General features: G+C 42.4%; 2 protein-coding genes across 2 annotated transcripts in view; one reads left to right on the top strand and one right to left on the bottom strand.

Annotated features, from left to right (window-relative positions):
* LOC138615914 (uncharacterized) overlaps positions 1-5,705 on the bottom strand; it is a 28,103-nt gene extending 22,398 nt beyond the window's left edge. The window contains exon 1 of the mRNA XM_069689793.1: positions 5,636-5,705. Coding sequence (XP_069545894.1) covers positions 5,636-5,705 — 70 coding nt within the window. The remainder of the gene's footprint in view (positions 1-5,635) is intronic.
* The window catches only part of LOC138615940 (ras and Rab interactor 2-like), a 459,963-nt gene that overhangs the window by 288,333 nt on the left and 146,385 nt on the right, over positions 1-25,245 (top strand). The window lies entirely within an intron of this gene.

The raw sequence follows: 25,245 nt of genomic DNA, 5'->3' as shown, positions 1-25,245 counted from the left end.
AGTCCAAGCTGCTGTCAGCTGATGTCTGTTTTGAATTTCATAATTGAATTAGCTTTGCAACATAACAGCTAATCTCTATGCAAAACCACCATTGGTTGAAAGTCCAAATCATACAAAGAAAAGGCAGATGTAATTATATGTCTCCCTTTCAAAGGACTCGCCTACCCCCCAAAAAAAGCCTTTGGGCATCCAAGGCTAAAGCATGTGGAAAGATTTACCCCACAGAAAAGCCTGAGTTTTTGTAAAGATTCTCCTCATTCCAAACTGCAGATATGTTTTTAAATGACTGTAGACACTGGTTTAATTATGAGACACTAGAAGAGAATGAATGTAGACAGAAAGATGAGGAGACATGGATGTGGTGAGGTGGCAGAGGCCTGATTTTGGAAAAATAAAGGCAGGAGTTGAAAGAAAAGAGAGTGAAGGAGAGGGGAGGTGGATGGGAACACAAAGCAAGGAGGGCAGCCTTCATCAGTCGGTTATATAAGCCGGCAGTGCAGAAATCAGAGCTATCGGAGCAGTGAGACAGACAGACTTGGCCGAGGGACTGGAACAATATGAGGAATAACACAGAAGATAAGGCTGTGTTTAATGGTCACTTGGCTGTTGAGTTATGTTGCTTCTTAATCGAGCTGCAGATCAAAGGTTTGTTCATCGGAGTTGTCGTAACCCTTTCGGTTTCCTCACACGCACAAGTTCTGACACACAACCTGTTGAACGCACATTTGTGAATACTTTGACTTCACTTTCTGGCATCTTCCATTGTGTTGTCCGTTTGCCAACCATTACCTTCCTATGTCATCTTACCTTTATAACACGTGCAATAAAACAAACATTGTGTGTGTGTGTTTGTGGAGCTGAAGAACTCTTAGTATAGATAAGAATTAGAGATAATGGTATGGCATTTCATCCCCTTAAACCTGACTTTCTGTGTGTGTGTGTTTGTGCCCCTGTGCTCATATCTGTGTGAGTGTGTGTGTGTTGTGACGCCACAGAGGAGCTGGGCTGTAATGATCCAGCTCAGATTGTTTGCACAGCAACCCAGAGACCCAGTAGGTCCACAGATTCAATCAGAGAGTGTGGTTTCACTTCTAATTTTACACAAACAGTTTCGGCTATCCTACGGGTGACTGTCGGACCTGGAGTGAATGGATGTACAGACGGATGAGTAGCGGGAGATATGAGTGTGTATCCGTTTCTTCTTCCTCTTGTATTCATGTCTGCATATAAGCCACAAAGGGAAAAAGTGTTCTGTTTGTGCGAAGGCATGTAGAAAGAAGTGCAGAAATCTGAGTGTGCAGTTGAGTGTGTGCGTAACACATGTCTGCACAGTATTAGTGTATTTTTTTGTGTTTGTGTGCAGAACTCCTGACCCACTGCTCTTACAGCAGAGGAGTAATGAGCTTATTAGTCTGGGGATGTATTTAAAGCAGGTCACAGCAGTCTGGATTATTAACAGCAGAGTGTATGCGCACGGGCATGTGATATATGTAGTGGTGGCAGTAATTGCAACAGCAGGAATAGTAGTACAGACAGTGTTAGTGCTGTTAATGCTGTGACTGTGTAGTTTTGACAATAAAAAAGGGAATGTGCCACATTACTTTTTGGTTACTTAAAATGTTGACAGAAAGACATATTTCCTAAATGCTTAATGTTAAACAGTATATCCATTATATTCAGTATATATTCAGTAAGTCTATAAAACTGCCTAAAGACTGTAAAATGTCCCTTTAAGCTTAAGCTTTTACTCTCACTGTAGGATCACCACTGGCTGTTATGCTACAGCGTGAATATGTTCAGTAGCGGTGGTGATGAGAGTAATCTTATGTGGGTGCATTGCTTAGCAACAGCAGCAATACTTACACCAAAAGTCAACTCCAATGACAACGCTACTGACACGTAAAGAATAAATCTAACCAGATAATCACCTTGAATTGGGATTTTTGTTTACTTTCATTCACTTTGTTTGACATTGTGTTGCTTGTTAGCTGATTTCTGTTTGGAGAAATAGCTACCATCTGTAGTGAGGGACATATCTGCACTACCAACACCATGGGAACATCAGTCAACACATAAATAGGCAGTTTTGTAAAATAAGTTAACGTTTTTCACAAAGATCAACTTCAAATATAAATAATCAATGTTTCACAATAAAAACTCATCAAACATTGTCACAACATGAAAGGGGTCGCTCCTGCTGATGAACCTCCTGAGAATTATCAGGTGACGCTGGAGCTCTTCTTTCTTTCCAGAAGAAGGTCTGGGCTCACTGTTTAACTGTGCGCTACATACACATATTTTTTATTACCTGTACCTGCTATTTTATGGCTGCAAAAGAACATCGTATTTTATGTGTACAGCTGTATTCATCTTCTACTACCTCTACAACTATTTTCTGTTACTTGTAGCTAACTAGCTATGAAGGAAGGTAACATCCCCATTCTTAATGCTAACTTGCAGTTATGTCATTTTATCTCTATCCGGCCAAACAGTGGTCAATGGGTCTCACGGCATACTTATTACAACAAACAGAAGGAACTAACACATGATATACAGTAAGCACCTTTGAGCAGACCACATTGTGTAGTGTAGGTTTGATTCCAGAAAGGTGTGATCATATACCCAATGTTGTTTTCCATATTAAATGCAAGTCTATAAATCATGATATACAGTATAATGAAAAAAAAAAAGATTTTTTTTTTTTTTAAAACACAGCTCTCTTGCCATTTGCTGTCCACTCACAAGGTTTTTGGTTCTCTCTAAGCTGGACTCCAGTGATGGCAGTAATTGAGTAAAAAGGAGGGTAAACACGCAGGTCAAAAGTTAAAGGCAAATATTGACCCACTGACGAGGAGGCTCGAGAAAAGATCTCCACAAAAACGAACACGGTGACTCGTGGAAAGTTTTTACTGCTTGGACCATTCTTCTTGGACCATTTTCAGAGGCAAAGAAAGTTACACCACATTCTCCATTTCTATGTTGGCTTTAAGCTTTCCAACAATGAGAAAAAGTAAGTGGAAATTCGTTTTGATTACCACAGAGTCAGGCAGGAGGAATTTGTTTCGGCTCAGGAAAATCTCTGACATTTACAGCAGCTTGTAGTGCCATACATACAGAACATAAAAACTACATATCCTGTAGACAGAGCAAAGTGCAGAAGAAGAGACCAATGTGGCTGCTTTGTGTTTAACGTTATATGCTGCTTGTTCATAAAGCTGCTTCTTTGGACTTTGACTGGCTTCTTTTTTATTTTAATACAAACTCAACGACTTATTCAACCTGCTGGCCGAGCTTTCCTGTTCCATCTCAAGTTACAGCTATGTATCTCGAACATCTGCACAGAAAAATTAGACCTTTGAAAAGTTTTCCGATCTGCAAAATTGGACAAAGAACCTTATTGGCTTACATAGTAAATTACCTTTATCAGCGCATGTATATCTTAGCAATATCTTCAACTGCTTGCTTTTGCTTCCAGAGGGCATTCATTATGAAAACTCTTAAATTTCAGCCGAGCAACTATCATGATAAAGACCCGGCAGTGGAGATCTAGAGCAGAGGCCATTTTGGTTCTTCAATGACACGTAATGGGGGCCATTGAGTGGTCCCTGGACAGGAAATCAGGGGCCGTTGGGGGTCGTTGACAGGCGTCACTGACCCCTTTCTCCACTCATCTGGGGAGAAACCAGAGCCCTCCAGCTGACAACACAACATCTCCACACATTCAGAGCCAGCCAAAGATTTGGTGCTAATAGCTGAGGAATGATGATTGTCCGGCGGTCGGGTTTCACAGAGGAGACGTTTGCAGACAAAAGACGGGGAGTGAGCTCAGTGTTAAACACTGTGTGCATGTAAGCGCCAAAGGATATAATCCTCAGGCTTTTTGTAGAAATACGTTTTAGCTATATAATAAAGTTTGTAAAACTGCCCGACATCAACCTTAACTATGACTCATGGACAGGACATTCAGAAATAAAGAATGCCATGGACCAGTAAAAAAATCTCTATGACTATATATATATATATATATTTTTTTTTTTTTCTGGAATTATCCACATTTCTGGTTTGTGTTGTGTTTGTGGCCATGGTTGTTAATTTAATGTCCCCACAGATCATTTACTGAACATGTATACATGCTGATTTAAATATTACACATTGATGGAATATAACATTATTTGCCTGCAATCATGCAGTTAGAAGCAAACATAGTAAGGTACAATATACAGTAGCAAACTACAACTAACAAATATGGAATTATGTAGATTCACCAAGGTATGTTTGCTTGATGACAGCTTTGTAACATCATCAATTTCATAAGTTGGTCACCTTGAATATCTTGCCTTTCTGATGTGTTTAAGACTATTGTGCTGTGCCATACACAGCAATAGTCCAATTTGACTGCAGTACTAATCCTATTACAAGAATTTAAGAAAAACGACAGTCCGTCAGGACTTTAAAGGAGCAGTGTGGAGGATTTATTGGCATCTAGTGGTGAGTTTGCAGATTGCAACAAACTAAACAATCTTCACATCCCCTCCTTCTCCAAGCATGTAAGATAATTTATGAAAAACAAAAATGCCCCTGTCTAGAGTCAGTGTTTGGTTTTTCCCTTCTTGGCTCCTGTAGAAAGATGGTGGGAAACATGGCACGCTCCATGGAGGAGACCAGCTCCAAATGTAGATGTAAAGATACTCATTAAGAGGGAATGAAAACACAATTATTATTTTCTGGTGATACACTAGTGAAAACATGATAATGAATACTTTATTCCATTTCTGATAATAGATTCCTCTGAATCCTATGTAATGTACCTTTTAGACAGGACAAGAGAAGTCAGTCAATCCAGATAATCTTTGAAAGTGTCTTTGAGAACAGACACAACAACCATCATACAATGATGAAATTGAATTACCACACTTTTACTACGTAATCTGAATTCCTACATAATTGTATGTCTTTTATTTAATAGTCTGGATATCTGCAGTATTGGCCTACAATCTACAAAATAAAATGAAATACAGAAAGTCTCCGAAAAAGCGTCAAAACTTCAGTTTGGAAATGTATAACACACAAATCAATACCTATCTGAAAAATGTATTGTGACCGCAGTCAAACTCAGTCATACTCGAACCTTGTAAGTTATGAATTCAGAAGACAGTTGTCAATCACCGCCAGACCCACAAAGATTCTTCTCAGATAATGACATGTGCAATGAATCAAGTGATCAAGTGACACACAGATCCCCCCCCCCACTCTCCAGCCCACCGCAGACGAAGGCAGAGAGGCCTCCACCCGAGCGAAAAGTCAAACTCCATTTGGGAACCAAACAAACTAGATTTTCTAAAGACAAGCGAGATCAGGCGAGGATTAGTGTCAACTGCAGAGAACGCAGACAGGGAGGACGTATAGGAGTGACTTGGATGCTGCAAACAAAACTCTGCTTTCAGTTTCCGACCACAGTTTGAAGTTTTAAGATCTGGATGTAGGTCAGCAGTGCCCATCTCTTTTGTCTCTGTTTAAAAAGCAGCCAGACCTTTCGTCCTTCCTCCAACCAGATATCCTACAGTTTCTGCCAAGTCTTCCTTTGGCTTCTATCCAGCAGGCAAACACAAACCTCCCCTCCCTCAGTCCACCCCACCATCTTTCCAGCACTCCTTCTTCTTTTTCTTTTTCTTCTTCTTCTTTTCGATCTGTTGTGTAAACGTCATAATTACAACAACTGGGATTTTCATGTTTTCATAAGAAATTAAGTTTGACATGGCCCTTAAAGGTATAGCGAGCTGCGTGACCCCCTGGTTCCCTGAAAGCAACTCAAACCCCAACAGAGCAAATTAAAAATGCATTAATCTGGACTGACATCTATTTTGTTTTTTTCTTCTTCCGAAGTTACAAGCTTTCCATCCCATCCATCCATCTCCGTCCCTGGCAAAGCACGACTACCACTAATCCTGCTGTCTGACTCTGGGACCCTCTTCACATGGACAGCCAAGAGGGAGAAAACCCCAACTGGGCGCGGGCAACCGAAACCACACAGCTTCATGAAGGACGTGTGAAAACCCTGGGACTATCTCGGCTTGGAGTAATGAGAGAGAATCTGATGTATAGCATGGAAACATAAACGCTCCGTCTTTGATCTGTTCTCTTGCCCGCTCTTTCTCCACGCTCTTTCCCCTGTAAGTATATCAGTGGATCTCTGTTTGCATCGCTGGTACACTCACAGAGCTGATACTTGTATCAAACCTAATTTTCATTGGCATGGCTCAAAAGCAAATACCAGAGTTCCAGCAGTCGAGCATGATGCACACACAGTTTTCTTTGTCTGAAGATACAACAGCATGCCTGAGGTGCAAAATTAATCAACAAAACGACGTAATTCTTGTTTCCACTAACACATAATTGCCCACAGATCTTCATCCAATATTTGACTTACAAGCTGGCAGTGTTTAATATGTCTGTATTTCTGAAGTAGGGTCAAATATGTTCAAGTTTCAATAATATTTTCATGCCAAAACACTTCAGTCAATACGACCGGATGTAATGCGACTTTGCAAAATGTGGTTGCTACATATTTATTACTGATTAGAATAACAACTCTGCAGACAGAGAAGTCCCTGCAATTGTTTTCCCGTCATTGGAACAAGACAAAATTATGGGAAGACTGATTTCAACATATCTTTAGTCATGCTGCACACAAATGTAGTCTCAACACAGAAACCTAGCAAAAGTCATGCTGGAATTATCCTTTAATAGCTTTCCTAAAAGCAACCAATAACAGTCTGTGACAAATATTACCATTCACTAAATCCATCAAGTTTTAGGAGAGCAGATAAAAGATCAGAGGTCAGTCTTTGTCAGTCAAAATCTGTAGTGGTGGTTTACTGTGGGGAAGCAGGAGAGTGTCCGTTTTCTTTGCTAAAATAAAGTCTTAGCTCTAGACCACCCATCTCCCAGAAGCTCATACAAATAAGGGCAGATTTAAATCACAGTGGTGAGAGATGGATGGGACACCTGAACATGAGACACAGTGTATCAACAGGACTGGAAGGCTCACTAAGGGAGAGCGATTGTCCTGAATGGCTTAACCTGTTGTGATGATAGCTAAAAAATAGTGAAGGTTACAAGATGATTCAGGCCCACTGATATTTTGACTTAGCCTGGCTGGACTGACTGCGCCGCCGCCGATTGCAGTGTCGGCAGTTAACCGTGTATGTCCCGCCCCTCTTGTACTGTGATTGGATGGTTGGTGACAGTGAGAAGCGCAGCATTTATATTTTTAAACTCTCGGTGACCGGAAAAATATTGCTGAACGTTCCAGCGTTCAGTGCAGAATAAACGATCAGCACCTCGTCAAGTTGCCATTCATAAAAATATATTTTAAAAAATATGCTCTACTGAGGAAAAAATGCTTTGGTGGATGAAGTATATAGTTGCAGAGGTGAAAGAGTTTCGGGCAGTTTTGGCTCATGTTGATTGGGTAATATTATCCCAAGGTCTATGTCTAGTACAATGAATCAAGGGAGGGAGGCCAGACCCATATTCAAGGATTGAAATTAGGTCTGGTTCACACCAGGCTAACTTTGTCTCTACTCTCACAACATAGCACATCCATTGCAACCTTTGTAGTTGGCATTTTTAATATGGCATATCCTGCTGCTGCTTGTATTGAGTGACTGCTGTCAGTGAAGTCAAAGTATGGCCATCAAATATAAAAGGTTTTCAGTTTGCTCATAATCATTTTTTTTATTTTTTTAAACCTGACTTACTCACACGACAGAGCTGCCATGCAAAGTGCTTGCCTGCCATCATGAGCATCTTGGGGTGCAGTGTCTTGCTCAGTGACACTTCAGATTTTGCACTGGAGGAGGTAGGGATTGAACTGCCAACCCTGCAATTAGTGGACAACATGCTCCACCATCTGAGCCACAGCCCCCATATATATATATATATATAGCATCTTGGGGTGCAGTGGCATATTAATTAGTCATTTAGATACCGAACACTAGCTTTATGCTCAAAGTTTTATGGTTGCATATTTATATCTGCTTGTACAGTGACTCTCAGTAAAGATTGCTCAGTGATTGTACCGCCGGGAAGACGTCGTTGATGTTCAGATCGTGATGTGACCAATGATGAGAAACATGTTAGTTTTTTGCTCAGTGATTGTACCGCCGGGAAGACGTCATTGATGTTCAGATCATGATGTGACCGATGATGAGAAACATGTTAGTTATATATATATATATATATATATATATATATATCATGATACAAGCCCTAGTAACAAGGAGGACCCTGAAACTCAAAGAGATGACTGTAACTGTGTGTTGTTGTTTGTCAGTCTTTGTGGGTATTCTGTGTCTGTTTGGGGTTGGTTTGGTTGTCTGTGTGTGTTTTTGTCTCTTTGGGTCTGTTATGTGTGTCTCTGTGGTCTCTTTGCATTCATTTTGTGTCTCTTAAGTGTCATTTTGTGGATCTTTGTGGTGATGTTTCTTTGTAGTTGTTTTACTGAGCTCTTCCCAACAATAAATCTTAACTTACTTCATTCAGAGCAGGTCTTGGTGGCCCCTAACGTCTGATACCCATTCATCCGTGTATATTTCTACCAGGCTTGGACTTCAGTCACATACTGTATTTCAGCACTCAGACATGACTTAACAAAATTTAAACAGCATATTTGACATTTGAGGCCCAACAAGGATCAATAATTTATGTCTTATACTCAATGGCCAGCTAAGGGTTAAGCTAACATGAGCTAACAGCTAAAATGTTAGCTTTGTAAAAATCATGCCTACACTAAAGGTGACACACAATACAATGTTAGATACTATCAAAAAGTAAAATACACATTAAAGTAAGTGCTGGTTGATATTTGATGTTTTGATGAAGAAAACATGTATGTTAGCACTCAAACAGCAGTTTAAACCTTTTACTTTTTGCGATGAAATGTTCAAAATGACTTTCCTCTAACAGTGAATTTAAGAACGGTACTCAAGGACTCTGTATTTTCCTCTTCACACCCAACCCACTGTAGCATTTACTGTGGCATTTCTAAAGTGCCATTATTAGGTGCCATTACAGTATATCTCCAAACACACCACTAGTTTCAATAATACTGTAAATGTACATACCCGCTCATACACACACACACACACACACACACACACACACACACACACACACACACACACACACACACACACACACACACACACACACACACACACACACACACACAGCAGCTGGTGCTCAGCCTCCCCATATGTACATCTCAGACACTGATAGACCCCCATTACTTTAATATGAAAATTACAACCACATGAAATTTCTCCCATCGTTCAAGCATGCAGCGGCTGGTGACCGCACTGTATGGCAGCCTGTCACTCCACTCCTGTGTCTCCCCCCTCCCTTCCCTCCCTGGTCAGGCACTTCAAGGTTTGCCAACCATAACACAGTTGGCATAGCATTTGCCATCCCATCACTGCTGCGCACGCAAACGTTGTTTCACTTCTTTCTTCTCTTTTCCCTCATGATCTGTTTATTTGTTTTTTTCTTTTCTTTTCCGAATGGAAATTTTGAGGTCTATTAGTGTTGCCTGTTCCGGGCGAACAGTTTCAGGCACGAAGGGTAGGATGAGGGATGGATGGGTGGAGGGTCGAAGAGAGACACTAAGAAGTCACGGGGGAAATTTAGTTTTTTAACCGGCAGTGAGGGAGCTTCAAAACAGCTCCATGTGTTCTTTATTTCAGCTGGGGTTCGATGGCAAATGGAGTGAGGCGAGAGCTGGCTAGACCCTCTACCCCACACACAAGTAATTTACACACACACACACACACACACACACACACACACACACACACACACACACACACACACACACACACACACACACACACACACACACACACACACAAAGACGTACATACTCTGCCCACTATCCCCATCCGCCAACCACATCCACTGACTACAAACCGATACGGAGCAGAGGACTGTACTTTCCCAGACCCCTCTGCCAGTTTGGATTTATTACATTACCTAGATTTGGTTTATGACAATACAACAAGACACTGAGGTTTACAGGAATGCAGGACCGTCTTACAAAGCCATGAATATACACATACTGGAGCTAACAGTCATCCAGCGGAGGCAATTGAGAACACTTTCTCTCTTCCAGAAGCAACAATCTGTTTCATATTCAATCACTTTCAGGACCTGTGGGAGCTGCCAGTAGACTGTTGGCTTCTGAGCACTGCTTCCTGCCTTGCTCAAGGGCAAACAATGCAAGTTGATGAGGGGGAAGAGACAGTTATTCTTTTCTTTTCTCTTCATCATTCTGGTCTTTAGATTTAAAAGAACACCCATCTAGCCGCAGTCCCACTCTGTCATGTGTACAAGATGAAGTTCTTGGCCACAGCTATTTCAGGAAAATTCTGGTTAATTACAGCTCGGGTCCTATTTTTGCAGTTTTGAACAGTGCATCTACACCACTAGTTCACAACTACAGAAAATATGGAAGGCCACCAGGAATCAGGAAAGTGTTTATTTAAACCACGATGAATATTTACCACAGAAACAATTTTACCATTAGATTTGTTTTCTCCTTTAAATTTGGATTATCTGTTTGAGTTCGTCTTCTTAGACCTCAGCAAATACTTTTCTCAACAGAAGGTTATTAATTCAGATAGACATGATGATAAACCTGCATTAATGGATATTTGGGGGGGGGGGGGCTGAATATTAGCAGTTATTTAGATTAGGGTTTCTGGGCAGCTGATGAAGTTAGGGCGACAAGCTGTCCCACTTTATCCTGTGTCCCACATATTGAGACAATGTTCCACATTCCAATTGGCTCGAGTTTTCAAAATTCAAAACTGCCGGACAGACCCTTTTCTAAAATCAGTAATTTCAGCTACAACAAAGACATATCCTGTGACATTACTTTGAAACTTTAGATTCCTTTATGCTTACTGCACTAAGCATGGGAGTTGGAAAAATTTAATTTAAATAAATGATATTGTATTAGTCCTTCCCATGCTAAAGGCCTAACCTGTAGCCTGCATTGTATGAAGTGTATTTTAAGCTCTGATTTGGAGAGACTACTACTTAGCATTGGTACACATTGTCCCACACAAACACACTCTTTGCCCAACATTTGCTTTGTTGGGCACCTGATAAAGTCTAATAGTCACTGTTTGCTTATCTCTATTTTGGTCTCCTGGGGTAAATAGTTGCAAATAGGGGCTATCCATCCATACATTATATACCTGCTTTATCCTGAAAGCCCATCCCAGCTGACAGCCTTTCCCTGGATAGGTCGCCAGTCCATCACAGGGCCAACACAGAAAGACAGACAGAAACTGACATTTCACCTCAATATAGAGGTATAGGCAATATAGAATCAACAATTAACCTAACATGCTTGTTTTTGGATGGTGGAAGGAAGCCAGAGTACATGGTCAAAACCAACACATGTCTGTGAATAACATGCAAACTCCACACAGAAAGGCCTCCAACACACCCTTCTTGTTGTGAGGACACACCATTAACTGTATATATAAGCAGACGTAGCTTTTGGCTAAAAAAAATGAGGCCAATTCGGAAGTGCCTTAAACTGCAATACCACCAAGTGCCGCGAGAGGTTGACAAGTCCTTGGCTGGATTCCACCTGCTGTGTGCGTGTGTGTTTGGGTTTGCTGCTGACACTCCATCATAACAGAACGAACTGACCAACATGGACCCAGCAGCTGCAGCAGCATCTCCCCCTGTGGATCATCTGCAGAGGGCAATTTCCAACCAAAGCGCTCTCCTGGGGCAGCATCATCACCTGCTGCAGGATTTATGAGAGTCCCAGCGAGTTATCGGGACCCAGGTGGAGGGTATAGGGAACATGATGCAGGGCCTCATGCTGCATCGCCTGCCTCCCTGGGAACCAGTTGATGAGGACTCTGCCAGCACCCGTGAGTCATTTGTCCCCTCTCCTGAACCCTATGATGGAGCGTCAGGGGCATGTAGAGGTTTCATGCTTCAGTGCAAGTTTGTTTTTAATCAGCAATCCCGCACTTATGCTTCAGACAATGCAAAGGTTGCCTATATGGTGGGGTTGCTGTGCGGAAGAGCCCTAGTCTGGGCTGAGGCTTGGCTCAACCGACGCAGTGCAGACCGGACCACCTACAAGTCCTTTATAGAGGAGTTCAAGAAAGTCTTCGACCACCCGGTTTACACTAGAGACACTGTTCAGCACCTGCTCCGACTTCGCTAGGGTGCCACCAGCGCAGCAGAGTTTTCCGTGGATTTCCGGATTCTGGCTGCGGAGTCCGGTTGGGATGAGGAGGCACTAAGGGGAATATATTGCAACAGTCTTTCCGACTGTTTGAAGGACGAACTCGCGGTTCAGGATGAACCTGAGTCACTACATGAACTTATTTCCCTCATAATCCGTCTAGACAACCGTATCCGGGAGCGTCGTCGGGAGAGGAACTATAGGTCCCACAATCCTGTGTGCCAGGTTGCTTCTGCCTCCAGCTTTCAGTTTCCGAGTCCGTCCCGACAGTATAGCCCTGTTCACTCCCGCTCCCACTCTCCAGCTCCGACTGCACCACCTATGGAAGGAGCTGATGCAGCTGGGGCAGACTCATCTGTTTCAGGAGGAGAGAGAACGACGCATCCACTCAGGAAGCTGTCTATATTGTGGATGAGCATGGACATCGCATTCCGGATTGCCTGGTTCGGCCAAAAGAGAGAGCTCGCCGGTAAGAGTGGGGATACTGGCGAGCGATTCAAAGAGATTTCCCCATCCCAAGTCTGTTTCCAGCTACCCTGTGCCTACCATCAGGTCCGGTGCCCCTGTCTGCACTCATTGATTCGGGTGCTGAACACATTTTTTTGAACTTTACTTTTGTTAAGAGACAAGGGATCCCAGTGGAAGCATTGGAGCATGCTCTGCTGGTGAGTGCATTGGATGGCAGCTCACTGGCCAGGATTATTCATCGCTACTGCTCCTCACCTCTGTTTTCGAATCACTAGCCGGGGCCAAGATTTTCACGAAACTGGATCTCCGCAATGCTTACCATCTGGTCCGGATTTGCGAGGGGGACGAATGGAAGATGGCTTTTAACACACCTTTAGGACACTTCAAGTACCTGGTGATGCCATTTGGACTAACCAATGCCCCTGCCGTGTTTCAAGCCCTGGTAAATGATGTTCTCTGCGACTTCCCCAACCGTTTTGTGTTTGTTTACCTGGATGACATCCTCATCTACTCCCCGAACTCTCAGGAACACAGTCACCATGTCCGCCAGGTTCTGCAACGCCTTTTGGAAAACCAGCTCTTCATTAAAGCCGAGAAATGCGAATTCCACATCGCCTCTGTGCAGTTCCTGGGCTTCATCATTGAGGAGATCCAAGTAAGAAAGGACCCCGAGAAGGTCAAAGCAGTGACTGAGTGGCCGGTACCCTCCTCATGACGAAAGCTCCAGCAGTTTTTGGGGTTCGCTAATTTCTACCGGTGTTTCATCTGGGACTACAGCCGGACAGCGACCCCCCCCTGACTCACTCACCTCCCCTAAGGTGGGCCTTGTTCTTCGCCCGTTTCAACTTTACTGTCACCAATCGTCCGGGGCACAAGAACACCAAGCCAGTTGCTCTCTCACGTCAGTTTGCCCCGGACGATGGAACCCCTACTCCCGACATCATGCTTCATACGTGCTCGGAGCTATCACCTGGGAGATCGAGACGGCAGTACGTGAGGCCCAGCACACCCAACCTGACCCTGGAGGTGGTCCCCTGGACCGCCTGTTTGTTCCCCCATCTGTCCGTTCCCGAGTCCTGCATTGGGCCCACGACTCCCGGCTCTCCGGCCACCCCGGCATCTGCCAAACAATAAACTGGCCCCGCCGCACCTTTTGGTGGCCGTCTCTCAAAGAGGATACCCGTACATATGTGCGGGCCTGTACCACATGCGCCCGCAACAAGACATCGCACCGACCCCCCACGGGGTTACTAAGACCACTCCCTGTCCCCCAACGTCTGTGGTCCCATATTGCAATGGATTTTGTCACGGGTGTCCCCCCCATCAGACAATAACACAGTTATCCTAACCATGGTAGACCGGTTCTCGAAGGCGGCTCATTTCATCCCACTGCCCAAACTTCCATCTGCCTGGGAAACCACCGACTTACTAGTCCAACACGTCATCAGACTTCATGGCATCCTTGCGGACATCGTGTCTGACCGAGGCCCGCAGTTCTCTTCCCAAGTCTGGAAGGCCTCCTGTCAGACCCTCAGCGCCACAGCCAGCCTCTCCTCGGGATTCCACCCACAAACCAATGACCAAACTGAGAGGCTGAACTAGGAGCAAGAGGCCATCCTCAGGTGCGTGACCACCACAAATCCCTCCTCATGGAGCCATCACCTCATACGGGTGGAATATGCCCACAACGCCCACACATCTACAGCCACCAGAATATCCCCATTTGAGGCCTCCTTGGGTTATCAGCCTCCCCTATTCCCTAGCCAGGAGGTCGAGGTGGCGGTCTCCTCTGTCCAGAGCAATGCCCGTCGTTGTAGGCGGGTGTGGAGGGAGACTCGGGCTGCCCTGCTTTGCACGGCAGAACAGAATAAGAAAGCGGCGGATCAGCGTCGTGTTCCCGCCCCTGTCTACCGCACAGGAAGGTTTGGCTCTCGACTCATCAAGGGTGGCCCCGTCTACACGGTGAATCGCCTCCTGGATGTCTGCTGACGAGGTAGGGGGTTCCAATATGTAGTGGACTGGGAGGGTTATGGACCTGAGGAGCGCTGCTGGGTGCCTCAATCCGGGATCTTAGATCCGGCCATTATACGTGAGTACCATCAACAGAACCCCGGCAACCCAGGCGGTTCGCCAGGAGGCTCCCGTTGAGGGGGCGGTACTGTTAGGATTCCTGTCTGCTCCTACTGTTTGCTCCTCTGTTCTTCCCCTGATCACCTCTCCTCGTGTGTATTGTCATACCTCTGTCGAGTTTGTTATTGTGTGCCATGTGCTGCTGTTTGTTTTCATCTCATCCTGCAGTACCCTCCTCCGAGCTCCGCCCACTGTTACGCCTCTCTCCTGAGATCCAGCTGGAGCCAATTCCAGTGATCATCTCCAGCTGGCTTAAATACCCCGGTTTTTCTCCAACTCACCATCAGTTCGTCCGTTTACCTGCCTGATTCCTGTTCCGTAAGTCTGAGTACTTGTACTGAGAGAATCCTGTTCTGACTCCCCTGCCTGTCTTCAGCATTCCTGCCACTCAGTGTCGATCCTCAGGAATCACCTGTGTGAAGAGGCCATCCAGCATAGTATCTCGGAGTTCACCTGTTGACGTCCTGGCAATCCTGTGTAGGTCCTCGGGTTCCACACAGTCGATCCTGCCCAGTCCCGTGTCCAGCGAGAGAGAGTTCGGTAGTTTCCCTCCCGACTCCGGACGAAAGAAGGAGAGACTTTGGTTCACTGGACCTGTTGACTCTGTTCCTGTTTTCTGCTTGCTCACTGCAGTATTTGTGAAATAAAGTCCTTGGCTGGATTCCACCTGCTGTGTGAGTGCGTTTGGGTTCGCTGCCGACACTCCATCACAACAGCTTCCATAGACCCCCAACTTCTTTCAGTCAATAAAACTTTTTCCACAAGTATTCTGTATATCATTCGCTAAATTCATTCTTCCAGGTTAGTGTCCTGGCCGTCCATCTGAAAATAATCCCGTCATTAATTATAAAATAAGGTTAAAAAATGTTTTACAGGGTCGTGTTGACAGGCCTGTGGTGCAGTCAGGTTACAGCTATTGGTGGGCAGGACGTGGTATCCCCGCGTTTCCAATCAAATCAACTCAGATCCACCGCTCGCTCCCTCCCAGATGTCAGATAACACTTTTTATTTTTAATTTTAAAATATTGATCTGTACAATTTTATAAGTGGACCCTGGCTGTAATAAATAAGAGTTATCCTTTAACAGGGTGAAATTTGTGGCCATAGCTGCCAGTGTTTGACTTAACTAAACCCTTAATTCCATTTGTGCCATAATCTGTGTTCATAAGCAACAATCCCGAGTCTGTATGAATATGACAATTACTAATTACTACAAATAAGCCTCAGTTTTTATTTTATGCAAGCTCTAATCCTTCCAAGCACATGTTTTGTTTCTTACTGCTAGGAGGGGAGGCAGTCATGGAAACAAGCATATTACAGATAAACACAGGAGGTGAAGCCCTCCTCTGTTTGTTCTGCAGTAAACATGAAAGCACTTTCATGCTGGAGGAATTCGAGCGGCCTGTGTGCTTCTGAGTGCATATGTCCGCTTTCATGTATGAATAGAGCTTTATGTCTGTTTACCCTCACCCTCGAATGTCTCAGCACTGTTGCTCGAGCTTGACGTATCAGCTACATAAATGCATTATGTTTAAGCGGAAAAACTGAACTCGCTCGTTGCCATTTGTAGCACAAATGTTGCAGCAGCAGGCGGGACATATAGCTATTCCACTCTTGGCTGCTGATGCGAGATGTCGCTCCAAAGTTCAGTTGCAGCCAAGCTCTCAAACCCACCAAATGAAGAAACAAGGTGACCGTGGTTAACATAAGTCAACCAAAGTTTTCCTTGTCATTTGAAATAAATTGATTTCTTGAGGTTTCTTTAGTTTATTGTGGTTTACACATATCTAGCTTTCAAGGCATATTGCTGTAAAGAGGTATTAAATAGAAACAAAGGTCATAAATCCATGTGTAAAAGTCTGAGAAAGTGGTTAAATGTAATTTTTTTTTAACATAAGTATGCCTGTCAAAGATACAGCTGACACAATGCGAGAGACAATACTAACATAGCTAAAGGAAAAGTTTGAATTATTTCATTATTTTTTTTTGTGCAAACAATGTAATTAAAATAAAACCAACAATGACTTTTGTGTTGACAGCCCATTCACATTCCCTGGGCATCAAATACCGCTGTTTATTCAAAGCCGTTGCGTGAGCCAACTCACAATGTGGCTTTTCAAGTCTGCACCATCACCACCTGGTTTGAGAAAGGAAGGCCATGAGAATGAGTAGAAAAAGTGACATAGTATGTGTATGGAGGAGGTCAGGGGTGGTTGGATTTAACAAATACAGGATTTTCACCAGGAGAATGGTGTTTAACACTATGAGAAAGCAAAAGCACGTGGATTTTTTTTTTTTTAATGTAAAGAATATTCAGTAATTTATATGACTTGCGTGACATTACCTACATGGATTGCCTATTTTAACTCAAATCATGATTTTTTTTTTTGTCCTAACCAAGTAGTGTTGTTGCCTAATCCTAACCTAATTTTGACCATGTCATGTTTAACCAAAAACATTATCTTAGCCCATGCCTAACCGCATGGTTTTTTGAGAGTAAACTTCAAACACCTTGTGCCTACCTATGAGATGATAGCAGGCAGTATGTTATAATCCTAGGATGGTAACATGTTGGCTTTCTTTCCACACAAAGTTTGGTTGTCATCATAAAGTGCTGTGCACTTTATCCTTTTGGCAAGGATGCATTAAGAAATAAGTGACACAAATAGTTTTATTTATCACTGAACTTCACAAAAAGTGTAGTCAAGGGAAAAATCTGATCGATTGTGACCACCATTTGGCTTTAAAAGAGCACCAGTTCACAGGTGATGTTTTAAAGGCAAAGTTCCTCTGTGGATTCAATCTGTCTCAATGTCTTCCATGTCCTCATGTAATCCTCAAAGATTGGTTCTCTGCACTCCACCTACATATGTATTATTTTGGAAGGCAACAACATACCATGACATTATGTCATAGAGGTTAGGAGGTTTTGAGGACTTGTTGGCAGGTGATTCAGCCTGAGCAGGAGTCATACAGTATGTCTGAAGAACACCTTTGGAAACTTGTAGGTCTTGTTCAGACTGCCCGCCCACATCTTTTTTTGACATATCCAGATTGTATCCTGATTGATTTTTGAAAGTGTAAGCAAAAAAAAACAGACATCAGATGCAATTTTTGCAAATCAAATTCAAACCACATTCAAAGCAAGTGCTCAAACGTGTATGCTGTAGTTTTCAGTATATCCCTCCACACAATGCATTCTAGCCTGTAAACAATCTAAATTATCATACAAAGAATAATTATCGCACACCTAGAAACACTGCTCAACAGGGACCAACAAACTGAACTCACCATTTCATTGTATTGAATGAGTAATTTAAGCAGTTGAACTGCTCTTAAAAAATAATGAGTCACCACAACTATTAAACTATGTAACAATGAGCAACCTGTGGCCCTCCAGTCTAGACTTACTATAACAGGTTCCTTCGTGACTGCAATTATGCTCTTAATCTCACAGAAAATGTCAATGATCTGTGCTAAATAACTTGAACCAATAGCCTGGAAACACATGAGCAAATATGCACACATGCAGGGTGCAGATCGGCCATTTGGTTTCCTTTGAGACATGGGAAAAGGTGTGGTTTAACAGATTAGTGGCATACGCTGTGCATCGATCAGGACGTTACATCGCTCCCCAGGTTCTTACACGCTGCACAAAACACACACACACACACACTATATAAATTTCAATCCCAACTTGGGGAGCCAACAGCAGAACAGATGTGGCTGTAATGCTGTTTTGATGTTGGACTAATGTAGAAACGTTTATAGGAATAACGTGCTTCACCCAGAGCACCTTCATCACCCCATCATCAGCAGGAGAGCCACTGAAGTGAAACAGTGAAATCTCTCATCTGAGGATCCATTTAAGCTTCACTGCAGCAAGTATGGTTTGATAGCATCGCTGCCAAACATTCGGATGCTTTATCTTTCTTAAAGTTTTGCAGTTCTGCTGTCTGCTGATGTTTGTTAGCATTGCTATGGAAATGTTGGACATAACAATTATTATCATAACAGGAGTCATGACGAGGGAATTTCCACTAGAGGAGAGCATGCGTGTTGATGTGTTTGCGTGCGTGGAGGAGATCCGAGCAGCGATGGGAGAGATATCTGTGATGATAGTGGTGGTTTGGGCTGACTTATTGTACAACTTGGTACGGCCAAGTCTGTCTGTCTTTCATCCATGAGGCCTTTTACTCTTTCTATGACTTTCCCTCTCTTTTCTCTCCTATTTTCTCTTATGGGAAACGCTCATGTTCATCTTTTCGTGCACGGCCAGATGCTTTGTGTTCAGAACAGCTCATTTAAATTAGCTTTCATGGAAATAAACAAAACACTTATTAGGCTGACTAAAAGCGGTCGGTTACTCCTTAACTTGAATGATGGAGGGAGTTTTCAGCTGGCTGATCAGACTCCTGATTAAACACTGTCTACATGCATTTCTGCATGTACATATCCAGCCCAGTATCACTCCAAACTGTGTAATACACACATCAGTCCACTAGAAGATACAATGTCAGTGTCACTTTTTGCTATGTTCTCATCCCCAGTGGAACAAACAGTCAATGTAAAGAGCAAACACAGGACTTTCACCCGGGAAACCGATGTTCAAGAAAGCAAAAGCCAACATAGAATTAATTTAAGGAATATGTACAAGTTACTTGACGTATTTAATTTATGGTTGTATGTGACATATGCAAAGATACTAAATTACTTATTTTAATCTGAACCATTATCTTTTCCTAACCATAACCAAGTAGTTTTGTCACCTAATCCTAACAAAGTAGTGACCACTGCGATGACATTCTCTAATTCACAATGCTGTAGCTGCAGTTTTGATGAGGAAATACAGACAACACGTTACACCTGTCCTCATGTGATTGCCTTCGCGAGAGCTGAATTTAACGTGAGACAAGATAACTTTACAATGTAGAATAACATGCATATAACCAATACCTACGAGTGGTACCTCTAATGCTGCTCAATGATAGAAAATGTCAGGGTGATGGCTGGATCACAATTTGGAAGTCAGTAACTACAATACAGTTAGTCATTTCAGTAAGTTTGACAAATTGTCAGCAAATGTTGTCTTACTGACAGTTATCGCTTGGCTTTCTGCATTCAGTTAACAGTCTGGTCTGCTGTAAGTTAGCTTAGAGGTTAGCCGCTACCAAACTCTCAGTAATTCCAAAGTTGTCCTGTTTAAACATTGTGTGGTCTTAGCAGACTCACTAATAGTATGTTAAGGGTACACATACATTCAGGATTCACCTAATTGTGTTTAGAATTAAAAGGTGTGTAAACTGTGCAGCTGAGGTCTATACTCTCACAGAGCTGTGTGCAGTCAGTGAGGCTGAGCTCGCTGCTACTGAACGGTCTCTAAATCCCTCCTAACTGCAGGCTTCCTGTGAATAAAACTATGATGTCTCATTTTCTATTTCCATGTGTTAAATATGTACTTGCATGCACTTCTATACACACTTCATTCAGGGGTACACATACAGAGATACGTTCCACACATACAACAGAAAACGTAATAAAAAAAAAGCTCCTGGCAGCAACCTTTTTTTTTGGCTGCATGACAAGAAAAAGTCAACAAAGAAAACGGTGTTATTGAGAACAGGAACAAAGATCTGATATTCTGTACACAAGTTTACTCTTCTAGCACATGTGTAATTGGCATGCTTTCAGTGTGAACCATTTATTCAAGCTGCAGCTCCATTAAAGAGACAAAAACCAGCAGAACAAAGTTGGGGAATGAGAAGACGTTCACCTTTCACCACTATTTGAAGTTTGACCCTTTGTTATTTTTACTATGTCATTGTATTGAGCCCTCTTTTCTTACATAATGGCACCAAGCTTTGAAGTTAACATCACTGACTGTTTATCCATTTCCTAATATGCATATAACAGTAGAGATGGAAATGCACATTATTTTACTGTTGTTGGTGTTGATGATCTGGAAATCTAGTTAAAATATTTATGGATTTGTTTTGACCAATGTGACTTTAAGAAATACATTCTTACTTAATCAAATATGGTGGCTGTATAATAGAATAGAAGAGTATAGTCACTAAATTTTTTACTTAACCAGCAGTTTTGTGATATAGCAGCTTTTATTATAGTCCCATAAATATCCCTTGCGTCCACAGTGTCTGCGGTTCAGAAGTTATATCCAGTAGGCTTGCTGTAAGGCCTATGTTAATGCTTCAAAGAAATGGTTTGCAGTTTGCATTTAAATAGCGTTTTGACACCTCAGCAGTCTCAAAGTGCTTTACACTGTTTTCCATTCAGCCATTCACAAACTAATGGGGTGCCAATGTTTTCATGCAAGGTGCCATCAGGAGGAATTTGGGGTTCAGTGTCTTGCCCAAGGCCACTTTGGCATGTGGACAGAAGAAGCCAGGAAACCTTTTGATTAGTGGGCTCCCTACTAATCTGAGCCACAGATGCCCACTGTGCTTGAAATGTTTGAAACCAATAAAGTGCTGGATCAGGGTTCCTGAGGATTTGGGAGGTGTTTTATCATTAATATTACCATCAAATATATTTATTGTTACTAGTATGTTTGTGTGTGTTGTGAATCGGTCTTGTGAATGGCTTTCTTTTAATTTGTCTTTGCTTTTGTTTTGATTTTTTTAATTATTAATTTTAAAGATTGTTGAGTATTTCCTTTTGAAACAAATGTTACAATTCAATATTATTGGATCAGGCCATTGTCTTGAAATCTTTCAAACTTTCAGTTCAATGCTTTGGGCAGTCTTGAAACAGACTGCAGTTCAAAAAGTTACCATTGTAAGAAATCTTACAATATAATTGAACATAATTTTCTTAAACACCTTTCGGCAAAGTCAAATGTTTTTTTTAGCGGCGCCTCAAAGGGGCCCTTTGAAGCCAAAAGCACATCATTATTGATTAATTTAAAGACCATAATGATGAATGAATCCTAATATCCGAGCTACAGGCTGTTACAGAATATCAACACCCATGACAATTCAAGATATTAACTGTTGTTGCTTATGGCAGTCTCAGCTGTTTTTACTGGAATCACCGTGTTTAGTCCTTATCCTGCTCGATGGTTGAGTAAATTGTGTAATTGTCCGACCATAGTATTGAGCGTACATGAGATCCTGTTTCTCATGCACTATGCCAGGACTCTGTGTATCCTACTATGAGGAACTATTTGCCAATATGTCATCATCAATGTAACAACATAAAAATTCTCAATTTGTATTGCAAAAAGTGAAGTAAAGTGGCTCAGATTCTTTTGCTGATCTAATGAGTCGAAGCTGCCGACAGCTGTTGCCAAACATTTCTGAGAGCTAGTTCCAAAACAAACCCTTGCAGACCTTGCGGTGAGCCTGCGAGTCTTGTGAAATCAAACCCATTAACCTCTTCTTGTTCCTCCTTCTCCTTTACAGCAAATGCTTAAGAGTAAATACGACACAAAGAGGGAGAAAATGCAAACAGAGGGCCTGAACTCTGCTCAGTTCACTCCCTCCTTTCATTCACAATATTTCCCTCCTCTTCTCTCCTTTATTCAATCTCTCTGAAAAGTCTAAATAAGCAGTACTGGATATAAGTTAGTGGTAGCCATGGCCAGGAGGCTGAGAAGGAGGGCTTAGAACCGACAAGGAAAAACAATTTTCTTTAATTGCTTATATTCCCGTGAGCAAGGCACCTAATTCCCCAATTGCTCTACAGCTGCTATGGGTGAGAGTAAATTTAAATTTAAAAAAAAGACTGCTCCTGTTGCGCCTGAACGATAAGTAGCATTGTGATGCGTACGGAGTAGGGGGAAGTTATAATCTTCGTGAATAAGTACTCCAAGTTTGGTTGCTTGATCAACATCAGCACCTGAATTACGTACGTTTTTGAGAGTGTGTCTCTGAGTGTCTACGATTTCTCAGAAAAGAGAACACGCGTCAAGTTTTTTGTCAAACCCAGGAAATTGCCAACAGAGACCCTTGAAATATTTCAGAAAGCCTACAAAACAAGACAAGGGCGAGGTGTTCTGAGGCACATGTGCTTAATAGGAGAATGTAGCCCACCTAATATATATATATATATATAATATCCTGTTTGTTCTGTTCAATAAGTGTTGACCCTGTTAGCACATAATATATATATATACATTTATGCATTTTATCTAATATCCTGTTTGTTCTGTTCAATAAATGTTGACCCTGTTTGGCCCTCGACATCGTCCCAGGACCGAGGAAAAATATTTGGTGCACACGACCTGAAGTGTGGCACGATGGCACTTCGGGTTCTCCAACATGACAATGCGCTTGCTCACAGAGCATTGAAAATACACAAGCTTGTCACCCGCAACAACACAATCGTTGCTCCCCACCACATATACTCTTTGAATTTGGTACCCTGTCAAAATGTGACTCAAACTATGATGTGCACACAATCTCGTACAAATTTGCCACCATCGTAACAGGGCCCTTTAAAAAGGGATGACTAGTGCTAGCTAAAACTAGCTTAGAATTTCTTAGTGTACTACAAACTTAACAGCACCGTACATAAAACGTCTTGTCAGTGCTTGATTGAAAATGTTGACACTGCCAGTGCGAGTGTAAACTTTTAAGTCAAACTTTTTGTGTAAGATAAAAAAAATATTCTATCTATCTGTCAGTTTTCCAGATAATGTACAGCTAACTAAAGCTAATGCAGTCCAGTGTTAAAGTTCCATAAGAAATCATACTTTATGAAGGTTCTGATAAGTTTTTAGTTGAATTTCTATGTAGCCTACTTTTGAGACAGATAGAGTAAACAAAAATAGAAACACTGTCAATAAAATTCAGCAGCACCACAAACTGCAGTCTAAAATAAGCCAACATCTCTCGAACAGTTTTACCAAAAACTGAACATTACCTTTGTGATTTAGCATTTATTACAAGACTGTTGTATCAGATTGCATTAGTTGTAGCTCAGTGTACAATAAACTGCCAACTGAGAGGACTAAAAATGAATGTGAACACACAAAAACTTAACTGTTACACACACATATATACACATACACTTGAGAGCAGCAGCCAAACAGGTGCACACATACCCCAGCCTTCACCCTTTTTTTTTTTCTACCTGATTAAGCAGTAAATTAAAAGGCCTTCATGTTCCTGGCTGGAGACTCAGCTTTGGCATACGCTGCCTGGCCTGAGCTCTGCGACACATCCTGGGAAAAATCATCATGTATGGGATTTACACAATTTCCATGTAGAAATCCAAAGGAACAATATTGATGTTTAAAAAGTCTGTATTTCCACCCCCCCTCTCTCTCACACACACATACATATACACACACACACACACACACACACACACACACACACACACACACACACACACACACACACACACACACACACACACACACACACACACACACACACACACACACACAGGGACAAGGAGTTCATTGAGGGAAGAAATTATGGTTAAGCCCTCTTGATTGCTGGAGCGGCCTTTTCCTCCGACTCCCTTGGGTCACCTGCTGCTTCACCACTACCCACTACCACCAGCACCTCCTCCCTCTCCTCTTTGCTTTACCATTTCTTTTTTTCTTTCTTTATACTGTTTGCAGAGAGTGGGCCAAGAATGTGTTAATCCACTGAGCACGCCAAGAGATTAATTAAGGGCATTTTCCTTTGATCAGGACAGTGGTATCTAACCCAAAAACATGCACCTCAGGTTGGTTGGTGCTGAGGTCGTGGCAGCCTGTTGCAGCAGCTCCCCCTCGGGATGCTGCTGTAGCGAAAGAATTTCCCCTCGGGGATTAATAGAGTACAATAAAATTAAAATTATAAAAATTAAAAAAAATAAAAAAATTAATGTTTAAAATATTTAAAACAAATCAGCGGTAATCAATTAGCAGAACAATAGCACAAGGGTCAGGGTTAAGGAGCAGCGAGTGCCCCCTGGTCTTTTTCACCTCCTTGTTCTTCTTCTCCTCCTCCTCTGTCATCTTCTTGGTGTTATTTTTTTCTGTCTGCTGATGATGACCCCCCGGCCAGCAATCAGGGCAGCACAGGAAGGATTAGACGGACATTAACTATGATTAATGGGAAAAATAACAAGGCAGCCAAACAAAGGCTTGACTTGCATGGCATCTCGAAACCGTTTTGAAGAGGGCTTCTCATTTTCTTGATCTCCTCACACACATGCATACTTGGCAAATGCACAGATGTACACATACATGCGCACACACACACACAAACAAACTCCCCTACGCAAAGCACACACTTTTCCACCTGTGAGCTGCCTTTCACTCTGACTGAGGGCCTATAAATCAAAGCCTGAAGAAAAGAGAAGGAGCAGATATAAAGGAGCAGTATGTGTGTGTTTGTGAGAGATTTAAGGGTTAC

The sequence above is a fragment of the Brachyistius frenatus genome, unplaced genomic scaffold (assembly GCF_029030835.1).
Source record: "Brachyistius frenatus isolate BFR_SWC_R1_liver_20210118 unplaced genomic scaffold, ASM2903083v1 Contig_8, whole genome shotgun sequence".
Classification (NCBI taxonomy): Eukaryota; Metazoa; Chordata; class Actinopteri; family Embiotocidae; genus Brachyistius; species Brachyistius frenatus.
Note: the sequence above shows the minus strand (reverse complement) of the source record. Positions and strands in the feature narration are given on the sequence as shown.